General features: G+C 43.6%; 2 protein-coding genes across 2 annotated transcripts; one reads left to right on the forward strand and one right to left on the reverse strand.

Annotated features, from left to right (window-relative positions):
• The first annotated feature begins 1238 nt into the window (after positions 1 to 1238).
• On the forward strand, positions 1239 to 2856 carry LOC104420690 (transcription factor MYB35). The gene is made up of 3 exons (XM_010032485.2): positions 1239 to 1371; positions 1492 to 1621; positions 2040 to 2856. The coding sequence occupies exons 1-3, from the start codon at positions 1239 to 1241 to the stop codon at positions 2854 to 2856; spliced, it is 1080 nt and encodes a 359-aa protein (XP_010030787.1).
• Positions 2857 to 3478: 622 nt separating this feature from the next.
• LOC104419416 (mitochondrial outer membrane protein porin of 34 kDa) lies at positions 3479 to 6456 on the reverse strand. Its single transcript, XM_010031073.3, has 6 exons — positions 6232 to 6456; positions 6045 to 6112; positions 5285 to 5395; positions 4510 to 4596; positions 4206 to 4414; positions 3479 to 4079 (listed from the first exon to the last, which is right to left on the reverse strand). The coding sequence occupies exons 1-6, from the start codon at positions 6278 to 6280 to the stop codon at positions 3773 to 3775; spliced, it is 831 nt and encodes a 276-aa protein (XP_010029375.2). The 5' UTR covers positions 6281 to 6456; the 3' UTR covers positions 3479 to 3772.
• Between the last annotated feature and the right edge of the window lie 5828 nt (positions 6457 to 12284).

Below are 12284 nucleotides of genomic sequence, written 5' to 3' on the forward strand. Positions count from 1 at the left end.
CCCTGAATAGAATGCCACCGAGTTCTCAACTCACCTGTTACAAATCCTAGCTTCCATTTCCAACTCCTCAACCCACCACATGCCCTATAGCTTGCAGCCTCCTCCATCACCATTCACCATGACCCATCGTCATGGCACCGCCACTGCCGCCGCCTTGCTTTCAGCCGCCAATGCCTCTCTCTCTCTCTCTCTCTCTCTGCTGTGTGCAACGTACTCCATGGACAACCCACATCGCTGCGGCTGGCAACCTCGATTGGAAGTAGCAAGCCGCCCCGGGCGACGTCAATCAAGGGTGGCCGCAGAAAGGCCCGCAACCTCGATGGGTCATCGTTCATTTTGAACATAAGCACTTTGGAGCGCGTCTTCATCATGTAAAAGCATGTCCTCAACGCCAAGTTTGGTTAATTCCAAGCTCTATATGCAAACAAAAAAGATATAATTTTGTGGACCGCCATCTTTCAAGATAATAATTTTCGTCATGAATTTGATCATTCGCTTTTATGAAGCCTTAAAATTGTTTGAGTTACCTTATGTCAAATATCCTGATTACATTTCTCTTTGCCTATAAGAAGAAAAATGCGATTATTGAGCTATGAAAAACATTTTGCGGATGTACAATCATAGCATAAATTTTTAGAGTAAGTAATTGCATAACTTAATCTGAAATAAAAACATAGGTACAAGATGGAGCATGCATGGATGAAAGCCGAGTGCGAATGAGAGTGAATTGTTCTTGACATGTTCATAAGACAGAATTGAGAACCACAGAGACCGAACAAGATTATTCTGGAGACATTAAAGCATTTGTAGTAACACCATGCTCGACATGCGGACTTCACGACTTTGCATTTTACACAATTTTTAACCAAGAGAGAATCAAAATCAAACCGTCTTTGGTTTAAACGAGTCACCCAATACCAATGATCCTCAAACAAACAGTTCTTGGAGAGGCAAAAAGGGTTAGGGTGTGTGACTCTCTGTATCTGCATCTTGAAGAGAGAGAGAGAGAGAGAGAGAGAGAGAGGCATCAGAAGGTGATGTCATTCGTCGAGTCGTTTTATATGAATAGCTTCATACACAAACATGCAAATAGGGCTTGCTGGGCAGGGCCAATTCCATGCATTCCTCGCCTCGTCATTTCATAAACGCTCCCTCTTCCTCCTCCTCTCGTCTCAACGCATTCCTCATATTCATCTTCTCTGATCTCTCTCTTTCTCTCGCTCTCTCTGTCAGCCGTCATGAAGAGACCGCCATGCTGCGACAAGTCGAACGTGAAGAGAGGCCTTTGGACGCCCGAAGAAGATGCCAAGATACTCGCATACGTATCGACTTACGGGACTGGCAACTGGACTTTGGTCCCTGAGAAAGCTGGTCTTCTTTTATGTTTCCAATCCTTTCATGAACAAGATCATTGTCCCTTCTCAGCTCGTTATTTCCATGTTTTGATAGAGCTCAGTCTTACTTTAGGTGTGCCCGCGCGCGCACATGCAGGGTTAAACAGATGTGGAAAGAGCTGTAGGCTTCGGTGGACCAATTACCTGAGGCCTGACCTTAAGCATGATGGCTTTTCCCCTGAAGAAGAAGATCTCATCATCAACCTCCACAAAATCTTTGGCAGCAGGTCTCACTAGTTTGCTCATCATTTCTCTGTCGAATGGCGTTATTCTTTTGAATGTATAAAGCCGATAGAATTTACAAGGAACGGAGTTTATCATGCATTTTCATTAGATTGAATGAATGATTCAAATCGCTGCTCATTTTCCTGTCGAGTTCCCCTCCGAATTTCACGGAGAAGACTCTTCCGCGGATGAGTGGATTAATGCAGACAGAGGGTTGTAGTTTTAACTTCGTAGATCTTGAGTTTGGAAGGAAACGTTAATGAACTCAACAGTTGGTGGGGTAAAGTTCATTATCAACCCATCTTTCTGTCATGAAAGGTTTCGATGTGTGTAACTTAATTCCAATGCATGCAGCATTTACGTATTTTCTAAGTACTCCTCTCACGCTTTTATTGGTTACATGATATGGTCTTGTTGCAGATGGTCTCTAATTGCAAAACATCTGCCCGGAAGAACAGACAACGATGTCAAGAACTACTGGAACACCAAGCTCAAGAAGAAGCTCCAAAAGATGGGAATCGATCCTTTAACCCACAAGCCTTTCTCTCAGATCTTCTCAGACTTTGAGAACATGAGCGGCTGCCCAAACGCCAGACATCGCCAAATCTTGCCCGCGCCATCGTGTTTGACTCAGGTCCCTGCAGGCTCCAATTCTCACTTGGATGCGATCATGAAGCCCGTGATGGAGCAAGTTCATGAGAATTTCACTGCCGAAAATCACCTCTCTTGGTCTCAGTACCAGGTGGCGAACCAAGATGTTATGCAGCTGCAACCATATCAATGTGTATTGAGCGAGGTCACGTCTTCTTGTTCCTCGTCATCCTCTCCTACTCTGACACGATTTAACACGCAACAATCGGATGGTCCACCGCTTCCTCCTCCCTTTGTTGCCTGGACTGGCGATTCGATTTCGCATCAGCCATTTCCCACTGGCAATGTATTGCCGAAGCGCGAAGGAGACTTGCAGGATATAGTGTCTTCATCGTCCATCAACTGTGCGAGCGATATGGCAAAACAAGCGCTCCCCAACACCCCTGTCGGCACAATGGCTTGTAAAAACGAAGCCAAATGGGCCGAACCCGGAGATTCGTGCGAGGGAGCGCTAGAACTGGATTGCCATTTCGGAGACGGTTCGTACTCTTGTTTCGGCTCTTTCACGGACGCCATCTTGGACAAGGACAGCAAGATGAGGTCGGAGTTATTTCCAGAATTTATAGATGGACTTCTAGATTACTGACGAAGCACCTCATGCTGTTTGAAGGAAGTGGTATAGATTAATATGCGTGCTAGACGAGTTTAAAAAAACCCTAGTTATCGTTAAGGCAGTCTGGCGAGAAGTTTGTCGCTGGTTTGATGATGTTGATTACATCCCCGTAGTTAATAATACGTCATGCTTTCCTGTGAGATCAAATTTTCTTTTAAGAGCAAGACCAACTCTAGAAGGAACCCCGTCGGGCTAATTATTTTAGCTCATCAGGACATGATGGCTGAGGTAAGCGAGCTAAATAAGAGGCGCTGCCTCGTTAGTGAACCCTCTTGGGACCTAGGAGCGAGCATCAGCCAATTGGCATAGCTCGGCCAGAAAAACATTTGCATGGCCGGTGCTGGAATCATCCCTAAGCTGATTAGGTAGATCACACACCTCAATTCTTTGCTCTAAGGATATTGTAAAGCAAGTAATCAGGAAAAACATCAAATCCGAGTAAAGCAATCAAGGATCTCGATATGCTGTTGCTTAGAGATCAGCATTCAGCATTCATTGAGTATACACAAACAGGGTTAAGTGTTGAATCCCATGCACAGGGCAAGGCCCAAACGCACGTAAAGAGGAAGCGCTAGATAAAACAAATCACGCAGAATTCTAGGGCTAGGGCCGTGGCCTCTTCAAATGGTTTTTTCTTTGGATTGCAAAAAAACAAAGACGCGGATTGAGTCAAAACTCAATGAAACCTCAGAGGGGACACTGACAGCGTTTTACAGATCTTATTGTCACAACTCGAAACCATCTAAACAATGGAAAGAGTAACGTTCAACAGCATTCTTGTTCAAAGAGACGAATCATAAAGGACAGACACCCGAATGTCGGTCTGAACAGAATTTACCGCTTCCCTTCGTCTTGTACAAGGGCACTCACACAAGTTGGATGGTTTGCCTCATGGCTTGAGAGCCAAAGCAAGTCCAACCTTAGCACTCTTATCTATGGACTTGCTGTCAACTTCCCCTGAAATGGTGAAGAGGGATCTCGGTCGCCACTCATGCTGGATAAGAGCACTTACCTTGCCAGCATTGGTCACTCTTGCCTTGACAGACGTCAAAGGATCCAATGCATGCTGGGTACCGACAGTGATGGTATTTTCATTGGTTGAGAAGCGATGGGTGAACTCAGCACCTACAGCAGTGTTGGTCAAACCATTCACCAGGTGGTAGTACGACGCAGCCAGTGTATCGCCCTTGTCATTCCTGTATCATTCACAACGGTGAGAAAAGAAATAACTATAAAAAGAAGCATTTCATGCTGACAAGTCTTAAGAAGTTGCTTCTACCACATTTAAGTACGCTTAGAACTGATAATCAAGAGCTACTTACACAGTCAGTGAAGCAATCAAGTCTGCATTGGAGAAGCTCAGACCAGCATTGCACTTGGCAAAGTCGCCACACTTGGTGTCAAAAGACACATCAGTACCAAGTGCCAGAGCACTAGTTCCAATAACTCCAGAGAAGGTGACAATGGGGTTTGCTGTCAGACCAATGCTAGAGCTGATCCCAGCGTGCTCATGCAAATACTGGAGCTCAATCTGGGACACGGAGAAAGGTAAACATCATTAGGTGAACATGCAGAGAAGCAACACATAAAGATACTCAACACTAAGCAATGGAAAGATAAGCTTACCTTGCCAGACCTTTGATCAGGAACTTTGAAGCTAAAGATAGACTTCAGACCAGGAGCAGGCTCATCAACAGTTATGGTTGTGAAGAGCTGGCAGTAACAATAGAATGTTCAGCAAAACAAGCAAGTACAGCATGAATTACCCATTTGCATGTTCATTTGGTGATGAGAGCTACACACTTCAAAATACTTAGTTAAGAATATAATTGCCATTTGATCCAACTTATGATTTGTGTTATCATAGTAACAATACAGAGAATAAAGAATATAACAAAAATGAATTTTCAAGGGGCATCCATTAAGCTTCTTAAGATTGAGATGAAACCTCCCATGCAGTACTCAATTATGTGTGCGTGTGCTTGCGTGCATGCATGCTTGAGAGAGAGAGGAGAACAGTGAATGCCGGATTCAACTATGGCTTTAGGGAGCTACTCTGCTCTGTGCATAATGCAAATATCTAAGAGGAAAATTCCCTGAGGTCATACTCTATATATCAGGAAATAATAATGCATAAACTCCCACTCAACAGGGACCACCAGGTTCAATCACCATAAACAGATGCCACTGCCCATATTGGTTAAAAAATGCAATGTCCAGCTGAAACGTGAAACTCAAGATACGATGGTACTAATGATCAAAGCCAACACAAGTGTAACATCCTGCAACAGTCCATTTTTGACGTGGGCAAGGCTTATTCAAGAGACCAGAAACAAAAAAATCTCAGTCTCCCATCATTCAATCACTCATTCACACAAGTGGAGATAAAAGAAAACCTTACATTGGAACTTGTGTCAACTTTGATGTCAGTGGTAATATTCTTGTTCTTCAGCTGGGTATTAACATCAGCCAGAAACAGCTCCCCTTTCTTGGTTCCTGTTGACGTTAGAGTCTGCAGCAGAAAGCGAACCATTCTCAAAGAATGCAGCAAAACCATGTGTCAGCACGAGCACCGCGACATTATAAAGAAGATGAATCAACCGTCGTCCAAAAAAGGAAAAATGCATAACCAAATTCGACTAAACCAAGTGAAATCGAAGTCATCTTTTAACGTTCTTCTCGATGGGAAGCACAAACTAACACTAGTTTATTCCGAGCGCAATTAGCCAAATCAAGCAGAGCAAGGCAATAACGACCAAACAAGAGCAAATGACACATGAATAGTAACTTCTCCACAAGTTAAATCAAGATTCCCCAAAGATCGGATTTTGACATCACAGACGAAGAATGGAAACAAATGAAAGGTAGCCCCCGGAACCAATCGCCCGACACTAATCACCAAGCAAATCTTCTTCGCCGCACCACCCAAGAAACGGCAGCATTCAATCAAACAACTCTAAGTCCACGCAACTAAAATGCATGCCCCCATCCAAACGCTTCTTCAATCGACCGCGGGCAGCCAAACATCAATGCCGAGTAAACGAGCAAGACCCCAACAACCTCGCCCAAACCTAAACGATAAATTGCACTCTCGGAGGAAGAAAAACGCAAACGCCACCCGCGGCAGGCGACGCCGGGGCGAGAAGCGCGCGAAGACCCACCACTCCGGTCGGCGAGAACGTGGTGATGGTGAACTTGTGGTCGCTCTGGTAGTCCTTGTAGAGAAGATCTGCGAAACGGCGAGCACATGAAAAGCGAGAAAAAAAATCGAGCGCGCCGGCGCACCGATTCGCATCGAAGGACGAGGGACGGGAAAAAAAAAAAACCCTCCCGGGGGACACAACGCACCTCTGGCTTTCTTGCCGATGTCGGAGTAGAGACCGGGACCCTTGCCCATGGCTGCAGAGATGGAGATGGGAGATGGGAGATGGGAGATGGGAGGCGGAGCACGCGAGGCGTCGAAGGGCGGAGCGGAGCAGCGGGGAAATGCACAGGGCCGCAAGCGCGAGGGACGACGACGCCTATTTGGGGGAAAATCCGGGAGAGCAAACCCTAATTTTTCGAGGCTCCTTTATCTTTTTTATTTTCTTTTTTCCCTTCGGACCAAAAAGCTGAAAGCATCATGGAACATTCCAAAAACCAAAACTTCCGAATGTGCCCCTTTTTTCTGTAAACATGGTCACATGTCTTGATCACCCGGCACTCCTCTCCTTCCTCGAAAATTGCCAGGCAAATCACGCATTCGTCGTTGCTGAACTGCCTCGCATTGCCACAATACTTCATGACACCATCCCCGACAGGGCTGCCGTTTCAACCTGTTGCCGTGGCATGTCGATATCAGGATCAAAGTGAGCCCGATTGTGCCAGCGAAAGCAATAGGCATAGCCCACCATGATGAGGAGGAGCACGGCGTCTGCACATGCTAGCGACAACGCATACAAGGTGAAGGGTGTGAAGCGGAGACCGACCACGGCACGGTGGGGAGGCCGAGGCCGAGGCGCCGGAGCAACCGTGGGATAGGGAGAGGGGGGCATGATGTGCCCATCTCTTCTTCGAATTGGAAGACAGATTGGGGTGCACTTTTAAGCCATGGCTCAACAAGAGATTCGACAGCTAATGAAAGGTGGGACAATGTTGGGTTTCCCCCACTTGTTTTAGTCTTTTCGGGAAACTAAGATCTAAATTACTAGCGTTTGGACGGCAACATTCCCCTCGCAACAAATGCCAAAATAGGCATGTAAAATCTCTCTCTTTACATTTTACATGATAAATCCGTTAATATCATTTCAATCTCCATCCCTATCCTGAAAAATCCAATATTACCCACAAATTATATGAATGATGGCCCTATAAATATTCTTAAGCAATAGAGACAACCGTAATTTCATTGAGTAATTAAATTCACAAGCCTTTTCGTAGATACTGCATTTTTTTTTTTGTTGCAGCGTAGATATTGCATTTGCATTGAAGCTTCTTCACCCTTCGTTCCCAACGACATACATGTCAAATCACAGCTTGTTTTCCTTTATCAGTCGCATATCGATAATGAGCCTTTTTTAAGTAGTTGGGAACACGAATTTTATGCTAATTTTGAGGACGAAATTCTCTAAGGATGGGAGAATTGGGGTATCCAAAAAAAAAAATTCAAGACAAGCTCTAAGGTGTATTAAAGCCCATAATTAGGTAATGAAATTACCTATGATTTATGCTTTAACCATTAGTTTTTTCTTAAGACTAAGTGATATGTGCTTGTGTTCATGAATTTTTAAATTAGTAATATAGGATAAATTAATAAGAATGATTTATTATTGGCCATGTGAAATTTAAAATTTGAAATCTATAAAAGAAATAATTAAAGATGAATAATTGAAAGTGAAATTGTGGGTTTAATTAGGTTGGGCCTTAGGCCCAATGGCTTGAGCTCTTGAAGGGCCGAATGGCCGGCCCATTGAAGCCCAAGGGAGAGTGACCGTTGACCATGAGGGGGGAGAAGAGTGGCCAGCCCAATCCAAGCCCAAGCCCATCTTGCATGAGCTTGGCCAAGTGGCAAAAAAGAGGATTGCATGCATTGGCTTGTGGAGAGGCAAATAATCATTGCCAATGATGGAGTTTTGGGGGAATAAAAGGGAGAGGAAGAGAGAGTGGCCGGTTCAGAGCCACCGTCCAAGTGAGAAAGAAAGAGAGAGAGAGAGTGAGGCCGAGGAAGAGGAGGAGGAGGAGCTCGCCCATCGCCGCCCGCACGCCGACCGTCCGTCTCCGGTGTGCCGTCCCTTTTGCTGTCATTCGCTTGGTCCTAGAGGCAAGTTAGGATCCACTTTCTACTCTTGCATGTATGTCTTGCATGTGTGGTTGAAATCTAGGATGTTTAGAGGCAAGAAACCGAAGCTAATGTGGTTTGCTCTTGAAAATGCTTGCTGATCTCGTGTAAACCGCCTGACCCAGAAACTTGTGGAGGCTTGCATGCATGTTTCGAGTTCGATTTTGACTTTGATTCCTTCATTAAAGTTGTAGCCAACATCTTAAAATACAACATACTAAAATTTGGTACAAAATGATGGAGATTTAAGTGGTCAAACCCTCTTCCTACGAAGACCCTAGATCTGGAACTGCTTTGCTGACCTTTTGGTAGTTTGTGGGTTGCATGTTGATTTTTACCGAGAATCTCACTTAGACTTCTTCATGAAACTTGTATAGAACATCCTAAATACTAACATAATCAAATTTTAAGTAAAATGAGCAATTTTAGCCTAGTGAATAGACTTACTCTTGAAGACGGTAAATCTGGAAACACGGTACGGGACACCCGAGACTTCATGGACCCATATGGTGACTATTATTTGGAAATTTGGCTTATATCCCTTAATGAAAGTTATAGGGGACCTCTTTAAGTAAAACATATCCAAATTTTAGAGGAAATGCAGAAGAATAAGTGGGTGGAAACTCGATATTTCGGAGATAACTACACTGGACGTTTAGGTGCTAGAATCAGAAACTTCGGATGACTATATAAAATTATCTAGAACGAATCTGGCCTAGATGTCTTCATGAAAAATCTACTTTAGTGTCTTGAATATAACCTGGTAAAATTTCATAATTTTTGGAGGTCATTCGGATATTTTAATCGAAATATTTCAAAAACTGTGCAATCTGACTTTGTCCGAATTTTTGCATGTTGCAATGTATGAACTATGTCTCTTTGTGTGAAGCTCTTTTGGGCATGTGTTCTTCATGAAATTGTTACCTCTATGTCTTACCTAGTACATGCTCTGATTTTGTGATTTTTTTAGGGTCATATTAATATTTAATTTAAATGTTTTCCAAAATTGTGCAATCTGGAATTTAGTGAGTTTCAAAAAGGCATGTATTATGAACTATTCTAGGTTGTATGGATTTCATGGATCATATTGTCTCTAGAAATTGTATCTTGCTGCATGTATGATGATGATTGGAAATGCATATAAAAAATTAAAAGGATGAAAGTGATCTTGTTTGCCATTACATCATATGCCATGCTAAGTTGAGACATAAATGGGTGAACATAAATTATGATAAATGATGAAAACTGTTGGAGGCGGATGATAATGCCCTGGGAGTGTTAGGATGCCCGGGATGGGGGGTGCCGGATGCCCGGATTGTATTGAGATACATGGCCGGATGTCCTCAGGAGTTTCAAGATACCCGGAATGGTTGGGTGCCGAAAGCCTCGGAGGTTTTTGCCCGAGGGGATGCCTCATGATGCCAGTTGGGATGCGAGATGCCCGGAATGTGAGGGTGCCAGATGCCCGGTGGTGTGTACCGGAGGTTTTTCTCGTGATGCTAGGTTGGGGTGCGAGTGATAAAGTATGGGATGCAATTATTGATTCCGGGAAAGAGTGATGTGGTGATCGAATTGAAAGTTAAAAGTGGAAATTGAATCATGCATATATCATGCATATATGATATGATATGATGATGATCACCTATGGCATGATGACATGCATATATGATATGATGATGATCACCTATGGCATGATGACTTGCATATATGATATGATGATGATCACCTATGGCATGATGACATGCATATATGATATGATGATGATCACCTATGGCATGATGACATGCATATATGATATGATGATGATCACCTATGGCATGATGACATGCATATATGATATGATGATGATCACCTATGGCATGATGGCTTACATATATGATATGATAATGATCACCTATGGCATGATGACATGCATATACGATATGATGATGATCACTTATGGTATGATGACATGCATATACGATATGATGATGAACACCTATGGTATGATGATATGTATGTGATATGATTAAGATGAGTATATGAAGATGTGTGCACATATAGTGTGTTTGTATATGCATGGCTGCAAGGTAGGTTATGCTTGGAGGCATGAATAGCATGTACTATGTTATGATTGTATTGTGTGATGCATTGAGTGGTTATTGGATCATTTACCTACTAAGTGGCTGTACTCACCCCTTTGGGAACCAACATTTCAGATTAGCAGGATGCCGCTCCCTGCTGTCACGTGGAGCGTCTTTTACGGTCTTCCCTCGAATGTAGAGGTCGAGTGTGTGGAGATCGACTATCCCGCCATTCCTGGACTGACATTTATTCGAGTCCGTGCGATAGTGATGTACAATGTAGGCCTGGCTGAGGGCCCTATCATTCAGGAGTTCATATCGGTTCACGTTCGACGAGATGGGGCAATGTGAGGGATGTTGCCGCCGCCACCGCTTGATGCACCGGGATGGGTATGAGGGCCCATGCGTGAGAAGTAGGAGCTGCAACTTTTTGGGATGTTAGCCGACACTAGTTCATGGGAGATCTTGCATGATAGACATAGTGGGTCGAGTGTTTCTTTTTTGGGTTGTGGCCGAGTGTAGTTAAAAATCTTGGCCTTTCTTTTGATGTACCGACCCAAGAAAAATCCATCATGAAAATATGTAAATAAAAGTGTCTAGGCTCTATCTTTTCTTATGATGTTTAGTGGTGTGCAATTGTATCATGGTTGTTGGAGGGAGAGATGGCGAAATTAAATTTTGCTTCCACTAATGAGTCGCGCTGGGACCGTTTAAAAAAAAAAAAAACAAATCTATGAACTACGACGCTTCTACTAGGAGATTTATCTAGTGTTCCATTAGGTGCTAGGCGACCTAAGGAGGTTCGGGGTGTCACGGCCATTCTTGGTATCCGCTGTGACACCCCGAACCTCCTTAGGTCGCCACAAGCACCTAATGGAACACTAGATACATCTCCTAGTAGAAGCGTCATAGTTCATAGATTTTTTTTTTTGAAAACGGTTCCAGCGCGACTCATTAGCGGAAGCAAAATTTAATTTCGCCATCTCTCCCTCCAACAACCATGATACAATTGCACACCACTAAACATCATAAGAAAAGATAGAGCCCAGACACTTTTATTTACATATTTTCATGATGGATTTTTCTTGGGTCGATACATCAAAAGAAAGGCCAAGATTTTTAACTACACTCGGCCACAACCCAAAAAAGAAACACTCGACCCACTATGTCTATCGTGCAAGATCTCCCATCAACTAGTGTCGGCTAACATCCCAAAAAGTTGCAGCTCCTATTTCTCACGCATGGGCCCTCACACCCATCCCGGTGCATCAGGCGGTGGTGGCGGCAACATCCCTCGCATTGCCCCATCTCGTCGAACGTAAACCGACATGAACTCCTGAATGACAAGGCCCTCAGCCAGGCCTACATTGTACATCACTATCACACAAACTCAAATAAATGTTGGTCCAGGAATGGTGGGATAGTCGATCTCCACACACTCAACCTCTACATCCGAGGGAAGACCGTAAAAGACGTCCAGCATGACAGCAGGGAGCGGCATCCTGCTAATCTGAAATGTTGGTCCCCGAAGGGGTGAGTACAGTCACTCAGCAGGTAAATGATCCAATAACCACTCAATGCATCACATAATACAATCATAACATAGTACATGACATTCATGCCTCCAAGCATAACCTACCTTGTAGCCATGCATATACAAACACACTATATGTGCACACATCTTCATATACTCATCTCAATCATATCACATACATATCATCATGCCATAGGTGTTCATCATCATATCATATATGCATGTTGTCATACCATAAGTGATCATCATCATATCATATATACGTGTCATCATGCCATAGGTTATCATCATCATATCATATATGCGTGTCATCATGCCATAAGTGATCATCATCATATCATATATGCAAGTTATCATGCCATAAGTGATCATCATCATATCATATATGCAAGTTATCATGCCATAGGTGATCATCATCATATCATATATGCGTGTCATCATGCCATAAGTGATCATCATCATATCATATATGCATGTCATCATGCCA

Source organism: Eucalyptus grandis, chromosome 9, assembly GCF_016545825.1.
Source record: "Eucalyptus grandis isolate ANBG69807.140 chromosome 9, ASM1654582v1, whole genome shotgun sequence".
Taxonomy (NCBI): Eukaryota; Viridiplantae; Streptophyta; class Magnoliopsida; order Myrtales; family Myrtaceae; genus Eucalyptus; species Eucalyptus grandis.

Bases quoted from the DNA above. Each gene is read 5' to 3' on its own strand.
- LOC104419416 (XM_010031073.3), bottom strand. From the start codon at position 6,280: ATGGGCAAGGGTCCCGGTCTCTACTCCGACATCGGCAAGAAAGCCAGA. The intron at 5,396-6,044 runs GTGGGTCTTCGC...TTTCTGCTGCAG, and splicing joins CGTTCTCGCCGACCGGAGTG to ACTCTAACGTCAACAGGAAC. The intron at 4,080-4,205 runs GTAAGTAGCTCT...TGAATGATACAG, and splicing joins TTGATTGCTTCACTGACTGT to GAATGACAAGGGCGATACAC.
- LOC104420690 (XM_010032485.2), top strand. From the start codon at position 1,239: ATGAAGAGACCGCCATGCTGCGACAAGTCGAACGTGAAGAGAGGCCTT. The intron at 1,372-1,491 runs GTCTTCTTTTAT...GCGCACATGCAG, and splicing joins TTTGGTCCCTGAGAAAGCTG to GGTTAAACAGATGTGGAAAG. The intron at 1,622-2,039 runs GTCTCACTAGTT...GTCTTGTTGCAG, and splicing joins CACAAAATCTTTGGCAGCAG to ATGGTCTCTAATTGCAAAAC.